The sequence below is a fragment of the Pseudorasbora parva genome, chromosome 8, assembly GCF_024679245.1.
Source record: "Pseudorasbora parva isolate DD20220531a chromosome 8, ASM2467924v1, whole genome shotgun sequence".
NCBI classification, from domain to species: Eukaryota; Metazoa; Chordata; class Actinopteri; order Cypriniformes; family Gobionidae; genus Pseudorasbora; species Pseudorasbora parva.
In genome coordinates, this window is record NC_090179.1 from 18,421,936 (window position 1) to 18,439,017 (window position 17,082).

The 17,082-nt window shown below is 40.4% G+C and overlaps 1 protein-coding gene across 1 annotated transcript; it reads left to right on the forward strand.

The window, feature by feature from the left end:
* Nucleotides 1–3,798: 3,798 nt before the first annotated feature.
* On the forward strand, nt 3,799–10,251 carry LOC137084496 (C3a anaphylatoxin chemotactic receptor-like). The gene is made up of 3 exons (XM_067450769.1): nt 3,799–3,916; nt 7,932–8,056; nt 9,310–10,251. The coding sequence occupies exons 1-3, from the start codon at nt 3,799–3,801 to the stop codon at nt 10,249–10,251; spliced, it is 1,185 nt and encodes a 394-aa protein (XP_067306870.1).
* Nucleotides 10,252–17,082: the final 6,831 nt, after the last annotated feature.

The window sequence follows — 17,082 nt, forward strand, 5'->3', positions numbered from 1 at the left end:
GTGTGACCAGCATAAATATGATTATTACCATTACAAAAACCACTGCATTCCTGTACCCCTTCTCTCTCTCTCTCTCTCTCTCTCTCTCTCTCTCTCTCTCTCTCTCTCTCTCTCTCTCTCTCTCTCTCTCTCTCTCTCTCTCTCTCTCTCTCTCTCTCTCTCTCTCTCTCTCTCTCTCTCTCTCTCTCTCTCTCTCTCAAAATCGATGTGGTATGCAATCTGTGTTGTAGAATCAAATTAGGAAAGTTTTTACTAATGATTAAGGGAAAATATTTGTATGGACTTTTTATAAATCCAAATATGTATATGTATATGTACAACTAATTTTGCTATGCTGATTTATTTTTGAACTTCTTCTGAATAAAACAAAGTGCTTTTGATTGTAATTTCCTTTAATCAAATTGAGGCTACAGGAATCTTTGAGTCTATACAGTGTGTATGTAAAGTATTTAGACCCCCTTTATTAATTTATCAGTTACTGCATATAAAATTAAGCATTAGACATTAGATCACAAGTAGACCATCTGTGTGGCGGTAGGCTGCGTTTGTCCACATAAATGTAACCATTAAGTTAAAAGGGTACTTTGGAGCTGGGAAGATGAATGTGTATTTAAACTGGGTCATTAATGTAGTAGAAATGTGAAATTATTTTTGAATTTGTTGCCTTCTAGACTGAGACTGAGAAAAGCCAGAAAATGTATTTTTGGCTCATGGAAATGAAAGACAGAAAATCCCAGAATGCACTTGCACTCTGGAATGCCACTGTCCTCTGGACAGAATGGATTACTGTAACTCACTTCTCATCGGGATACCTAACAAAAGCTTGCAGAGATTTTATTTTATATTGTTGTGGTAAAATGTGATGTGTTTATGCAGAAGCATGCACAGTCATGCCTAGTCGTGCAGAGGTCAAAGGTCTTGAACCATCTGGCCTGATGTTGGAGGGAGACTCCTTCCTTTAGGGGGATTATATCTTGAACTAGCGGGTTGACTATGCAAAGCCCCGTTTCCACCAAAATTACCCGGAACAATTTGTACCAGGAACATCTTTTACAGGAACTTTTCTCCCCCCAGACCTGCAACTGTCTGCGTTTCCACCGTGATCTAAAGTTCTGTGAAGATTAGGCAAATTAGTCCGGTGATGTAGGGCTGTGCGCAACGGCTCCTCCAAGTCACTGACGGACAGTAGTCATTTTTGCCCGACACTAGCCACGTTTACAAGCACACTTTTTTTTGTCATTCCGATTTAAAGATTTAGTGGACTGTTTACATGAGACGTTATCTAAAACGATCTGTTGTTTACATGTGATGAATTTCAATCGCAATCATTTTGTGACATGCAGTTTGTCTGCCGCATCAAACATGCCAACGCTGTTTTCTCGAGCATCTGGAATGTGTTAACTGTAGCCATAGCAACTCTTAACGGCCACCAGGACTAATACACTATTATATAAGCTATTTATTTGTTGTAAAGTGTAATAATCATCTCAGAAAAAAAATTATTCTTCTGTCAGGTGCAGTTAAAGTAAAAACTGCCTGGGGCAATATATGCTGTGTCATTATTCCAACATTATCTTCATAACTTACAAAATAAAAAGTTTACCCCTCAGAAAAATGAACTTTCCTCTCTTGTCAACATGAGCACGGCGCGCGCTGTCACGTCATGTAAGGACGTACACTTAAAAGTAATCGGTCAGGTCGTTTACATGGTGAAAAATATAGACTGTAAAAAAAATCATAACGAGTATGGAAGAGATTCAAGCTGTGCTGCTTTTGCTGGTTATGTATAGGTTTACCAAAAAGGTAATTAACAATGACAGAAAAGAGCACTAGAATATTCAGAAAGCTTGTAAAGCTAGATTTAAAATGACAATGTATATTATTATCAGCTATTACAGACATTGCACGTGAGATGGCTGAGACGAACGCGCGTCATCAGACAGAGAGAGCAAGACTGATATTTACTGAACGCAGAACGAACCTCGCAAAAGACTTTTAAAAATGTCGGTTGAAATAAAATGCTAAACCAATCACCATGTTCTGCGCCCAAGTCCCGCCCTCGAAAGTTCCTGAACTTTGAAAAAGTACTACCTCGCGAGCAGGGCCATTTGGAGGGGGAAATATTTACCCGGAACTTCATTTAGACCCTGGTTCCTGCGGTCAAAACACACCGAGTACCACCCCAAAGTTCCTGGTTCCTGGGTAAAGTTCCTGCGGTGGAAACGCGGCTTAAGATACATGGTGTGTGTGACATGCATTGGACCTGTGAGATGATACATTGGGTACATTGGGGTGTGTATGATCAGATATATGGCCTGTATGACATCCTGACTTAAACAACGGCCTGAATGGAAATGTACTGAGGGGGGAGGATGCTGCCAACAGTATAAGAGATTGTGACTTCTGTTATGACTTCAGTGTACACTTGGTGTGGTCTTGTGGTTGCATCAACCGTGCCTCTTTCTTGCAAGAAACTTTTTTATTAAATAAACCTTTATAATTATAATTGGCTAATGTTTGTCTCTTGTTCAGTGAAGCGACGGAGTTAATTATTTTGCCAATACAATATATATATATATATATATATATATATATATATATATATATATATATATATATATATATATATATATATATATATATATATATATTATTATTATTATTATTATTATTATTTATTTATGTATTTATTTTTTGACATTTGGATTTTATTATTGGAAATCACTATTTAGATCACTATCTAGATCCTAGATACCTTAATATATGTGTGAATTGCTGCCATTAATAATATTTAAAACTGTACATTTTAAGCCTACTACAAAATGTATTTTTTCACAAAACGTGATATCCGCCAGCCCAGCTTCTTTACAAAGTGCGATATAACCATAGACAGTAAAAGAAATGGACGGAGCGATCCCATTGCCTTCTACGGCGTTAAGTGATGTCAGTATAGGAGCACTCACTTCCTGATGGCTGAGCGAACTGCGCAGGCTCAGACTGAGCTTGACGACGTAGATGTGACGTGAGCCTCCTGTCGGACAGCTGGAGGTCTTCTAGTAGATGTGGAATGTGAAAGCTGAATCACGTTGTTTAAATATTTTCTTCCGTTGCTTTTGGCTCACTATGGGCTTCTCCCCATTCTTCCCCCTTGACTTTATCAGGCTTTATCTCTCCACGTCCCCCCGACTGTCTCATAGACAGTAAAAAGATGCCTGTGAGCGTCTCCTCAGGTCTATACGGTAATTTCTCAACTGTGCGACAGAGTCGCGTTGGTTATGACGCAATCGTTAGCCTATTTTTACAAAAACAGCTTCTACGGGGCGATAGTGTACGATACAAGGTAACAGAGCCTTTTATGCATTGTCGTGTTTCTTTAGAAATAAACAATGGACAAATGGAGTCTTTAAACGCCTCAGATGTAAAGTTATTCACTGTCAAAGTGACTCAAAAATGAATGGGAGTCAATGGGATGCTAACAGCAGGTGATGGCTTGGTTAGCAATGGCAGCCCCTAGGGGTGGAACGCTTTCCGAGTGCTGGATTACCCCCTTGGATATAACGGTTAGGATGCTGCGCGAGCTCAGGATGTCACGCGAGGAGAGAGTCACCGCTGGTGAAGTGCTTTAACGATAATAGCAAAACAAAAAACATATTTTTAAAATGAGGATTCAATAGGCTAACTAAAAAACGTTCACCATTGAATTGTTTATACTGTAGGCGAGCTGTCAGTCACGTAGGCTACGTCACTGATCAACAGCTGTCTGTCAGAGAATAAAAGCTTCAGAGTCAAGCTAACGTTATGGATTTCGATGACGGATTGGAGCCGGTCAGGAAGGCATCTAAAGAAAATCAGCAAAGGGAGAAGACCAAATGGGCAAGGCATTCAGGGGAGGGAAAACATCCAAAGGTTTATTGTGGTAATCATGCGACTGCGAGTTACGTTGGTCTGTGTCATGCGCACGGACACACACACACACACACACACACACACACACACACACACACACACACACACAGTGATTCACTAGCTTTTCGTAATGGTATTACAGTAGTAGAAAATAGCCTAAGTTGGATTATAGCGTTTTGCAAAAAAAAAAAAAAAAAAAAAAAAAAATGATGTGTATGTTCTGGCCAAAACTAACTCGGAATCTTATTATTATTAATCAATATTTGTATATACTATTCCATATATGTATGATGTATTGTTTTTTTTTAACCAATTTAAGATAATGTTAAGATAAATATGTTGCATTTTTGCATGGTTTTTGACTTATTTATGAACTATTTATGGACATAAAATTAAATAAAAAATATCCTGGATTTGAAGAATATTATGTCCTTGGCCTTCACTGAGCTCAAGTAATAGTTTAATGTACAAAAAATTGTGAATGAACTTGACTGTTGATGTCTTAAATAATAATGTCAAATAACCAACATTTCTCATATCTCGATATATAACTCTTCATATATGTGGTTCGTAGAATAGGATTTGTGCACCTGCAGTGAAGAATGTGTAAAGGTTTAACTGTTGTGTCGTGCTTCATATTATCCTTAATAATAAATTGCATTGTCTACTTTTCTTATTTTAGAAAATCTCTAAATGTTTATGACCACTATAACTCGATGAGTCTCACCATTACAACAACCACTGTCCATGGTCGACATATTTTTGTCTCTCGTACTGGGCCTGGTGTCAATAAAAGCTTTTCTTTGACTAACAAGGAAGTTTTCAGCTCTTAAACTTACAGGATAGTCTTATATCATGATGAACTTTTATACATATCAAAGGCTCAAGGAAAAGTTGATTTCTCAGTTAATCAACCCTGTAAAGGTTGAACATTGGTCTAGGCCGAGAGTCTGCTATGTATTTTCTACTGCACAAGAGGTGTGATCAGCAAGCATAATTCAAATGACTGTATGCAATTGGAGTGTCCTTCAACCAATCAGACAACACAGCCTGGTCTCATCGTTAATACGTAGGTATTAATACGTTACTTTCAAAGAGACTAAACGTACGTCTTAGTACGTTTGGAGAAGTGCTAAAATGTAAAATATAGACGTATTTGCAACATTTAAACATAGTATTATTACATTTTTACAGCTAAAAAACGTAAAATATTTACGAATCCATCATGAAATCTTTTTTGTTAAGAATACAAAACTTTATACTGTTAAAAACATTTTTTAGTTTTTTTGTTATATCATAAAGATATCTATATAATTTCCCTTTGACCATTTTATTGATTAATGTACGATCCCTTAACACTATCCCAAACCTAAACCTACCAATTTAATACAGAATATAAAGAAAATAAAAGGTAAAACGTTGGAAAATGACGATTTTGATAACAATATAGCATTAAAAAAAATATTTTGAACGGCTAATCCTACACTTACCCCTAAACCTACCCATTAGCATTTATTAAAACAACATTCTGTTATAAATCAAAGCATAACAGACAGACCAGTGTAATCACAATTTATTTATTGCAAAAATGTCAAAAGCGGTACCAAAAGTAGTTCAAATGAAGATGTGTTGCAGTCGCAGTCCTCTCTGGTGGTATATAACGTTAATACTTTTGTATGAGGTACAGAGCAGAATGTTAGCTATTAATCAATGAAAATATTAATCCGGCTTCTCTCCGTGAAGTTGCGCGTTTCCCATTTCAAATACAAATCGACTGAAACACGGCATGTCAAAATCTGTGACGAAGCAGGCGAGAGCCAATGAGCGTTCGATGCCACTGCCGTAAATCATGTCGTACGCTTCATGAGGGCGCGTTTTTTAAATTTGAATTTATATTCATAACGAGCGCGAGATTTGATGTTTACCGTCGCGCTACTGAGAGGAGATGAAGATCACCGGGCTCAATTTGGATTTGTTTCTCGCAAACATATGGATTCTAACGATTTGGATTACAGCGAACGAATAAAGTGTTGTGTTTTGTGAATTGATGTTGTGTTTTGGTGTATCTTGTGATCGCCAGTTGCTGAATAGGAGAAAATGCCTTTTTATGTCTCACAGCAAACAACAAGCTAAATACTACAAAATGGTTGGCAAGAATGTTATTCATCTGACGGTTTTAAAATTCAGTCTTCTTTTAACATTATCTAGTCACCCGAAATGAGTTTGTAGTGATGTCACGAGAGCAAAATGTTAATTTTTATTTCTGTTATTTTATATTAGGTTGATTAACTTAGTAAAATGCATTTAATAAATGTGACTGAAAACATGTATTGATGTGACTATTGGATATAAAATAAACAATATTAATGCCACGATTTATTGGAGCCTGGTAACTTACACGTACACAGTTGGATACGTAGATCATTTACATTTTAGTGCTGTCAATACGTCAATATTGTACATTTTAGTGCTGTTAATAAGTCAGTATTATTCAGTTATATAAGTCAGAGCATAATTCAAATGACCCTGTATTTAATTGGATAGTCCTTAAACCAATCAGACCACAAGAGGCTTGATCAGCAAGCATAATTCAAAGACTCTTTACGCAATTAGATAGTCCTTCAACCAATCAGGCATGTGTTATGGTAGTTTCAGAGTAGACAAGTGGTTCACTTTACCCCCTTGATTTGTTTGGTCTGTTTCAGTTTACCCCTAAGCCGGGGTAAAGTGAGACAGATGTTAAAAACAATCATATTTGCACTGACCTTCGTCCTGGATACATTCTGATCATTTCCATTGTGAGGAAACATGCTGAATTAATGGCAATTGTGCCAATTTTACTAATATATAATTTCACCTCACTTGGAGGGAAACAAATGTAAAAAAAATTCTCACTTTACCCCAATCCACGAAACAATAGCATACCTGTCTGCGTAAGAGTCCACTCTTTAAAATGCATCCCAGTTTTTTGGTTTGTGACTTATCATTTGATAGTTTGTGTTTAGAACACAGTTTTTAGAAGAGTTAAAATAGTTTTGAATTAATTGTTTCCTTTTGCAAGAGATGTGATATTTTGAATGTTGTGTGTTTTGTGGTTTTGTGTGTAGCGTTTCAAGAAATGGAGCCAGTTTCAGAAATTGTGTAAGCAATAATAAAAAATAAATAAATAAATAAACTGTAATGTTCCCTTTTTTTATTTTTATTTTTATTTTTTTAATTTGTTTATTTGAGTAGGGACAAGTATGTCACATAAACAAATGTTACATACTACAACATTTTAGCCGAAGCTAATTCTCAATGTCCGTCCCTAGTGAGCCTTTACAAAATTAAACAATACACAGTAAAATAAAAAAAAAAAATAATAATACAATATAAAACAATAGCAACAAAGCTGACAATCAGTGGTCACATATTTGACTTCTGATTAAAGTGTCCTTGAGTTTGTGTTTAAAAGTGACCCAGTTTGACTCTCCCTTAAGTTCAGTATCTAAACAATTCCAGACCTTTATGCCTTGTTCAGAGAAAACTGATTGTCCAAACAAAGTATTGCGTCTCGGAATCTGACAGTTCCCGTTCAGCGCTCCTCTAGTCCTTGAACCCCCAACCCTGAGAGCAACTATGCAATCACTCAAGACCTGTGGGGCTTGATGATTTAAACATTTATGCATCAGCTTCAACAATGAGAATTTAATAAAATTTGCAAAAGATAAAATATTTAACTTCCTTAGACTAATACAATGATGTGACCCAATTGTGACCTTTTTACTTCAGTCCAAACATACTAGTTTTGTGACTTTCAGATAAATCACTGAAACATAATTGTATGATTCGACACTGTTATTCAAAACAACTTACGGTATACATTTTTCTCAGTTTATGCATTTGAATTTAATGTTGCACCATACTCTGTGTTTGAGCTACAGGAACATTCTGTGGCAGTAAAGGTTCTGCGGTTCATGTCCACTTCTCACTGTGATGCCATATACAGCTCTAATAATTTCATCAAGTCTGATGGCCACTGTCAGTATCAGCAGATCAGTCTGGACAGCTGTACCAGGGTTTTACTGTCTGGTTTAAAACCAACAATCTGTCAGCAAGACGAAGAAGACAAACCAAGATCAAGACTCCGCTTGTCCCAGTGCATTTACAGCTCAAAAATGGGTGAGAACTGAATAACACCTCTCAGAATGTATTGAATGTAAAACTGTACAAACAGGATACAGATCAAACCAATCAGATCATCAATAATATAACATATTTATATACTATAAACTATTCTTTAAGTAAGGTATCCCATGAATATATTATAGTATATAATATATTATAGTATATATTATATGCCTCATAGTCTAAAAATGACACTGTTGTTTAATATATACAAGTATAAAATATTTTGTTACATTTTGATAAGTTAAGGGGCATATTATTCTTCAGATGCATAAAACCGAATTAATACATGAATTATTAAATAAGCACATACACTGTAAAAAATTATTTAGAAAAAAAGTTACCTGGTTGCCTTAAAATTTTGAGTTCATTGAAATTGAAATTGTGAGTTAATACAATGAACATTTTTTGAGATTCGACAACCTTTATTAAAATATTATTAAAAGATTTTGTAAGCATATTGGGTAATTGTGTGCGTGTTATTTCTGATGACACAGTGAAACATGCCAAATAGTGCTCTTTTCATGATTTATCAATTTTTTTATGTGGTTCAGATACAAAAATATTTTGAGTTTCTATTTACTAAACAAATTTCCTTCATTGTATCAACTCAAATTTTTTATTTCAATAAACTCAGAATTTTAAGGCAACCAGGTTACTTACTTTTTTAAGTTAAACCAACAAAAAACAATCAAACATTTTTACAGTGTAGGTTAGATTAGGAAGGTATTAAATATTTTTTTTGTCCAAACAATGTCTTCAAAATGTAACCTTTAACTGATGGAATGACACTATTTTAATGTTAAACTTAATGTACACTCACCTAAAGGATTATTAGGAACACCATATTAATATTGTGATTGACCCCCTTCTGCCTTCAGAACTGCCTTAATTCTACGTAGCATTGATTCAACAAGGTGCTGAAAGCATTCTTTAGAAATGTTGGCCCATATTGATAGGATAGCATCTTGCAGTTGATGGAAATTTGTGGGTTGCACATCCAGGGCATGAAGCTCCTGTTCCACCACATCCCAAAGATGCTCTATTGGGTCGAGATCTGGTGACTGTCAGGGCCATTTTAGTACAGTGAACTCAGTGTCATGTTTAAGAAACCCATTTGAAATGATTCCAATGATTCCAAAACTGCATGAAAAATGATGTTGCACACAAAACACAACAATGTTCAGATCAGAAACAGACCTACAAGGAGCCCTCACATGTGTTTTTTTCTCTCACTCTTTAGAAGCCACAAGTTATGGACCTGAAAACTTGACCGGAGGCACAGCAACAAACGATACCACTACTCAACCTATGAGCTTAGGCTTTGGGATCACTTTAATATGCATTTCCATTGTCACCTTTATAGTGGGTTTCATTGGAAACGGGCTTGTCATATTTCTGACTGGCTGCAGAATGAAGACGACAGTCAACTCTATTTGGTTTCTCAACTTGGCGATTGCAGACTTCCTCTTCATATTATCCTTCATCATAATAGAAATTATTCCTTATTTTCTTCCATACAACTCCTTTATGGACTTTGTCCACATGACAATAGCACTATATATGCTTGCTAGCATTTTTTGTCTCGTAGTTATCAGTCTGGACCGATGCCTGTGTACATGGATGCCTGTTTGGGCTCAAAATAACAGAACTGTATTCAGAGCCAGGATCATCTGCATAATAGTGTGGGTTTTATCCATCGCCTGCTGCATCCCTTTCTTCTTTGTACCAGATGTGTTTCTTTCTACGTTTCCGGTCACATATAAATTTTTAGTGGGCTTTGTCATCCCCTTCCTGATCATTGCATCTTCACACATTGCTATTGGAGTACGAATCAAACACCTCAAAATGGGGAAGCAGCTCAGGTCGTACCGGGTCATTATCGCTGTCATCCTGGCATTTTTCATATGTTGCTTTCCATATTATGTTTGCAGCCTTTTTCTACAACATAATGCAATAGCAATGGCATTTAGTGTCTATCTGTTTTTTCTAAACAGTTGTCTAAACCCCATTCTCTATGTGTTCATGTGTGATGAATATAAGAAGAAGCTTAAACAGTCTCTGCTGCTGGTGCTGGAGACGGCGTTTGCTGAAGATCATCTGGACTTTAGAGGAAAGCAAATACAAAGGGATGAGCAGAACCAGACAAACACTTTTAAATCAGTATTAGATAAATAAAAAATATTCTCTATGATTGTGACCACCATAACACCAATAAAACATCAAAGATTGAAGTTCGTTTTGTAGCAATGCTTTGTTTTAAAAACGTCAATTTCAAAAGGGGAATTTCTCTAATGACTACATTGGAACATTATATGTGTTTGTGAAACTTTTTATAAATCCAAATATGCAATATCTTAATTTTTAATTCATGTTTGAACTTTATTGTGAATAAAACAAACAGTGCATCAAATATATGTGCATTTGATTGTAATTTCCGTAAGGGTTGTTATGCTCTCATTTGATCAAATTCTTTTTGAAGCCTTCATTCACCTATATAGCCTATAGAATTTCTGGTGCATTTTCAAATAATTCAAATTAAAAAATGGATAATGTTTGACAATGTAAGCTTTAAAGTTAACCTATTATGCTATTTTAAATGGTTCTCTTTTTTGAGGTCTCCTACAACAGGTTTACATGCATCAAAGGTCAAGAACTCTCATAATAGCCTATTGCACATCACATTTTTCAATGATTCTCAAATGACTCAATGGAAGAATCAGTCTCTCCATATTCCTCCTTTCCATAATGTACTCTGCTCTGATTTGCCAGGTGGTCCAGTGTGTTGTGATTGGTCTACCGCATATAACTAGTTTCTGAAGCTAAACAGCTATATCTGAACTTAAGCTCCATCCCGAGGCTTCCTCAGTCCTCAGCAATTGTATTCACTGTAAAGATAGTAACCATGTGTTCACACCACCACTGGCAAGAGTGTCAAATAGGCTGTAAGTCATTCATTTTCACTCACACCACCCTCACCTTGGCTCCTCCCTCCATAACTGGGTCGACTCTATCATGGCCAGTTCCTTGGTCACTCTGGGATCTTGTCTTGTTTCAGATTATTTTTATATGCATTCTCATTGTCACCTTTATAGTGGGTTTCATTGGAAACGGGCTTGTCATATTTCTGACTGGCTGCAGAACGAAGACGACTGTCAACTCCATTTGGTTTATCAACTTGGCGACTGCCGACTTCATCTTCATATTATCCATAATAAATTGCATTGTCTACTATTCTTATTGTAGAACATCTCTAAATGATTGTGACCACCATAACTATATGAGTCTCACCATTACAACAACCACTGACAATGGTCGACATATTAGAATAATGATATTAGACATATTACTAAGGTGTTCTTTGACTAACAAGGAAGTTTTCAGCTCTGAAACTTACAGGATATTCTTATATCATGATGAGCTTTTATATATCAAAGGCTCAAGGGAAAGTTGATTTCTCAAATCATCACCCCTGTAAGGTTGAACATTGGTCTAGGCCGGGAGTCTACTATGTATTTTCTACTGCTCAAGAGGTGTGATCAGCGAGCATAATTCAAATGACTCTGTACGCAAATACAGTGTGTCCTTCAACCAGTCAGACCACAAGAGGTGTGATCAGCAAGGTTCAGATTGCCCAGCAAAATCTTAAAGCAAATTCTTAAAGAAAAGAAAAATGATATAAGAAAATTTCTGTGGCCAGGGACATTCTAAAATGCTTAACGTGAAAAATGCTAAATGTAGCTTAATGCACTGACACTGACTAATCTAACCATATTACAGTTTCTCTCAATCGATTTGGTAAATTTCTCCAAACTCAGGTAACTGCTCTCAAAACATTTAACACAGTGATCTGTCCACTTTGTAATTGTTCTTAACAGATAGTAAATTCTCCTTCATTTCATACAAATTACAAATCAAAAGCATCATTTTCTCAAAACACTGTGCACAAAATTCCCTAATGTTATCACAGCAGTTCATACAGCACACAAAACTTTAATATATCAGGAAAAATATCTGCAGCTTTTTCATTGGTCTTCACAAAGATCACAGGCATTTTTGTACTATTTTCAAAACACAACAAACAAAACTCTGTGAATTGATGCAATTTAATCCACAGAAATTCAATTTGGCCAACTGAAAAATTTAGATGTGATCAATCACTTGAAAATTTTAAATTGGAGACCTGAATTTTTTTTTACAGTGTATACAACTAAACTCGTCATTAAAGAAGTTTGAAGAACACAATTAAAGAACATGAAAAATGTGTATTTTCATTCATGTATTTGTGTATCTACAGCTGATTTTTTTTTTTATCAACAGAGAACACACTTGTTTTAATGTTAGTATTTATTTTTGATAAATGCATTAATAGAATAAACTGCAGTGCTTCATTATGCAGTGAATACTGAATGAGATTTGCATGCGTAACTCCGCCTACCCACGTGGGTATATAAGGAAGTAGCTGGCATGATCGCATTATGTTACCTGTTGAGGAGCCTAGACTAAACTCTCGGCCGCTCTAGCGGTACAGCGGATGTGGCAGAGGGACGTTACGTCTCCGATCCCTCCTCAGGGAACGAGGGTTACATATGTAACCGAGACGTTCCCTTTCGTTCAGTCACTCTGACGTAACATCAGTGACTGACGAATGGGGGTCCCAATGTAATCACGCCACTCAATTGTCTTCCAGTGCCCTGATGCAAGACAGTACGGACGAAGGCCTCCACTTAACACAGGAATACCAAGGTACACTGGGAGGCATATTCCAGGTGGAGATATGCGGCATAGTGCCTACCTGTAGGGAGGACTTAAGAATACACATATGACCCGCTTAGGGCTGCATACGGAAGATCACTGGGGTAACAGCCGCAGGTGGATTTTTAACCCCAGGAGCCTGCGGCAGCATGTCCATTGCACATGGCACCCCAACCTGTAGTGGAAGCATCTGTTGACACAACAACATGCCTGGAAACTCGTTCTAAGGGGATACCTGCCCGTAGAAAACTGAGGTTCGACCACTAGGTGAGTGTCTGTCTGCAGGGCTGAGTCACTGGGACCCGGAGCATGCCAGACTGCCATGCCCATCTCGGGACTCAATCGCGAAGCCAATGCTGAAGCGGATTCATATGAAGCAATCCGAGCGGCGTCACCGCGGCTGCAGATGCCATATGCTCCAGGAGCCTCTGAAACAGTTCAGTGGAACCACATTCTTGCTCTCTATCTGACAGAGGCAAGTCAGTAGTGACCGCGCACGCTCGCCGGTAAGCTGCGCACACATGGCGACTGAGTCGATCTCCATACTGAGAAAAGAGATCCTCTGCGTGGGGCAGAGTTTGCTCTTCTCCCAGTTGACCCAAAGGCCCAGACGAGCTAAGTGGTGGAGAGCCAGGTCTCTGTGTCCGCACACCCGCTCCCGAGAGTGGCCCAGTATGAGCCAGTCGTCGAGATAGTTCAGGACGCGAACCCCTTGCTGCCTGAGTGGCGCAAGGGCTGCCTCGACAATCTTCATGAAGACGCCATGGGACAGAGCTAGCCCGAATGGGAGTAGCTCATATTGATATGCCCGCCCTTCGAAAGCAAACCATAGGAACGGTCTGTGTTGCAGAAGGATGGACACATGGAAGTACGCATCCTTCAGGTCGATCGTTGCGGAAGGATGGACACATGGAAGTACGCGTCCTTCACGTCGATCGCTGCAACCAATCGCGTGGACGAACGCATTCGAAAAGGCGTTTCGCAGTCAACATCCTGAACGGAAGCCTGTGAAGGGATCGGTTCAGGACGCGAAGGTCCAGGATTGGCCGTAACCCACCGGTTTTCTTCAGTACAATGAAGTAAGGGCTGTAGAAGCCGGACTTCATCTCGGCTGGAGGGACAAGCTCGATCGCACCCTTCGCCAGTAGGGTGGCAATCTTTGCACGCATGCCAGGGGCATTGGGCCCCACCATGGTGTAGCGGACACCCCGGAAGCGGGGAGGAGCTCGCATGAACAGAATCGCGTAGCCGAGCCTGATGGTCCGCGCGACCCAGCGGGAAAGTTCCGGAAGCTGAAGCCAGGCTCCCAGTGAGTGCACCAACGGCAGCGAAACGAAAGATTCTCCCCGGCCCTCCACCAGGGGAAGGAGCGGTCCTGCCACCGTCTCCTGAAAAGAACTGCCCATCCCTGAGCTGTCCGCATCCGGAGCGCCGCTAAGCCTGCCTTTTAGCGGGCTGCGGGGCTGGAGCAGACGGGGGCGGCTTTCCTGCGGGAGCGGGGGGGGGCCGCAGGAGGCCGCCCTTGGCGGCGAGGAAGCTGAGGTAACTGTGCCGGCGGGGCTTTAGGTGCAGCAGGGGGCCGCCGGGGCAGTAAGCGTTTGATGGCCTCAGTCTGCCTCTGGGAACGGCCAAGAACTGTTGGGCGCAGTCCTCGACCGTGCCGCCTGAAAGGCCAGCCCGGGATATGGGCGAGTTGAGGAGGCGGGCTCACTCAGCCTCCCACATTGACCAGGTAAGGCCAATTGTCTTTGCCGGACCACATCTGTGGACATCTCCTGACCCAGGGGTGTATGGTCACCTACGCCGCCCGGGGGGCGGGATCGGTGGTGGCACGCAGCTCGTAAGCCCTGGCCCAGCTCTTTCCTCGTGCATACGCATCAGGGCAGCAGCTTACCCCTTAGCACTGCTGTACTACGCCACCAAAGTAGACGAGCCAACAGGCTTGGGAAGGTGCTTATGATAGCCTCACAGCGTCAGGTCAAAGCACTACGTGGACACCGTAGTGCGCAACAGAGCATCTGACTGAGGGGGAGGTAGTGTATCCATAGGCCGCGACCCCTTGAGGGCAGAGAAGGTGGAGGAGGCCACCAAACGGTCGCGGGGATCTCCCGCACCGCGTGCGCTCCTCATGCATCTCGGGAGCGAAACGGCATTGGGGGCGGGGAAGAGTTCCACACTAGCCCGAGTCTCGCGGCTGCCCGAGATAACATGGCTGTCAACTCTAGGTCAGATCCTACAGTGTTAACACACCCGGAGGCGGAGCATAGCCGGATCATCATCCCCAAAGGACTCTAGCCCACCTTGAGATGCGGCAATCAACCTCTCACCGCTATCTGGAGTGTGAAAGAAACAAACTGGGCATCAGCAGACGGTCCCGCTGCTTCAGTCCAACACTCGCTGTAAGCGATGTGAAAAAGGGCAGGAGTGGCCCGAGGAATGATCGTCGGGGTTCTTAATACCACAGCACCGCCCTCAGGTCACCCTGGCCACCAGCCAAAGTACCACCTCTCTCGGAGATGGTAGATCGGGGTGTGGCAGAGGGGACTCTCTCTCTTTGCAGAGATCATTGAGTCTCGACCACAACATCGCGATGGTCATGTTCCCGCAGAGGGAACACAGCACATCCACAAACACTGTCCGAACGTGCTGAAGCCCAAACACGTTGAGCAGTGAATGCGCCCCAAAGACAGCAACGGATATCGATCGCACCCGGAAGTGCGCGGGCAAACTGTCTTGAAAAAGACATGCCACACACAAGCTCTTTTTGTGAGAGAAAAGTTGCGAGAGTCCTGCACGGGTCCATTTTTGGAGACCCGTCCCTGCCTGTACCCGCAAGGTTTAGCACCAGATCCGACCCGTGACCCGTGAAAATTTGTAAATTAAATCCGCACCCGCCCAGACCCGTTAATATTTGGCCCGTTAGCCGACCCGTGCCCGCGATAAATCACACATGCTTAAATCATTCAAATAAAAAAAAATGTATCCTACACCTCTCTCAAAATCACAACAGCGTCATGAATGGGCTAATGAAACAGGCAAAAAATTTCATATAGGCTACTCCACTCACCAACTTTACTTTTACTTCGTTCATTGCTACTCCTGCAACACTCGCACCTTCTGGGTTACGAGAGGCATCAACAAAAATTTCAATGTCGCATGGGTGGTGACGTGATGCAGCCGGTGTGAATTCTCAAGGGGGACTGCAGGAGGCTGCTCGAGCTCTGATGACGACACAGCTGATCCACGATTGGCCGATTCACCGCATGACAGCGATAACAGTGCAAGCGTTATATTGCCATGTCATGTCATGTCATTGTCATGTCAAGCGTTATATTGTCATGTCATGTCATGTCATTGTCATGTCAAGCGTTATATTGCCATGTCATGTCATGTCATGTCATTGTCATGTCAAGCGTTATATTGCCATGTCATGTCATGTCATGTCATTGTCATGTCAAGCGTTATATTGTCATGTCATCTTATGTTTGCAAACGCAGTGCAAGCGTCACCACGGGAAGCAGAAAGTGTCCGACTTCACGTCTCCGTTTGCAGCTCCTCCCCGCCTGCACTCGGCTACTCTCGCCGATCGCATGCATCCAGCCGCAGCCGATGTCGAACACACCTAAACTGTTCTAGTGAAGTCATTCCTGAAGGAAGTGCAGGGGTGTAGTACAAACCGGCCATTCGCTGTAGGCTTTGAAAGGAAACTTCTGTTAAATAAAATATCTCGCTTGGCATTGAACTTTGAGCTTTATAATTTTACAGGTATTATTTATGCTCTAACAGCAACATTTCACACTAACTAAAGTTTGAAAGATAGAATCGCGAAGAACGGGACCTGTAAAAGCCTACATTAAGCCACGTTAAGCATTTTCTTTATGGGAGGAAAATGCAAATTAAACGCAATTCGTTCCATTCAGGGCTCATCTGCTTTTCTGTACATAGTACGCTTCTTTATGGTGTTCACTACGTGTGGTTAGTTAATAACACTGTCTTCGTTAATTAAACCACGAAAAGCTTTTTACCATTTTCATGTTAAGCGTTTTAGAACTTACCAGTGGTGATATAATATTCAACTGATTCACATTATGAAAACTGCTAAAACCTTTAGGAAATTTAAAAGATAAAATGGCGAAACTCGTAATATTATTTCCAATAATTCTAAAGTGGGTTCTTTTTCCCGATTTAATTGTCACATCGGCTGCAAAGGTGCGTTTATTCTTCAAGCAGTAAAGAGAAGATCCGTACGTGCAT

Coding starts and splice junctions, on each gene's coding strand:
- LOC137084496 (XM_067450769.1), top strand. CDS start 3,799: ATGGATTTCGATGACGGATTGGAGCCGGTCAGGAAGGCATCTAAAGAA. Junction 3,917..7,931: donor ACATCCAAAGGTTTATTGTG/GTAATCATGCGA, acceptor GGCCACTGTCAG/TATCAGCAGATCAGTCTGGA. Junction 8,057..9,309: donor TTGTCCCAGTGCATTTACAG/CTCAAAAATGGG, acceptor TTTTTCTCTCAC/TCTTTAGAAGCCACAAGTTA.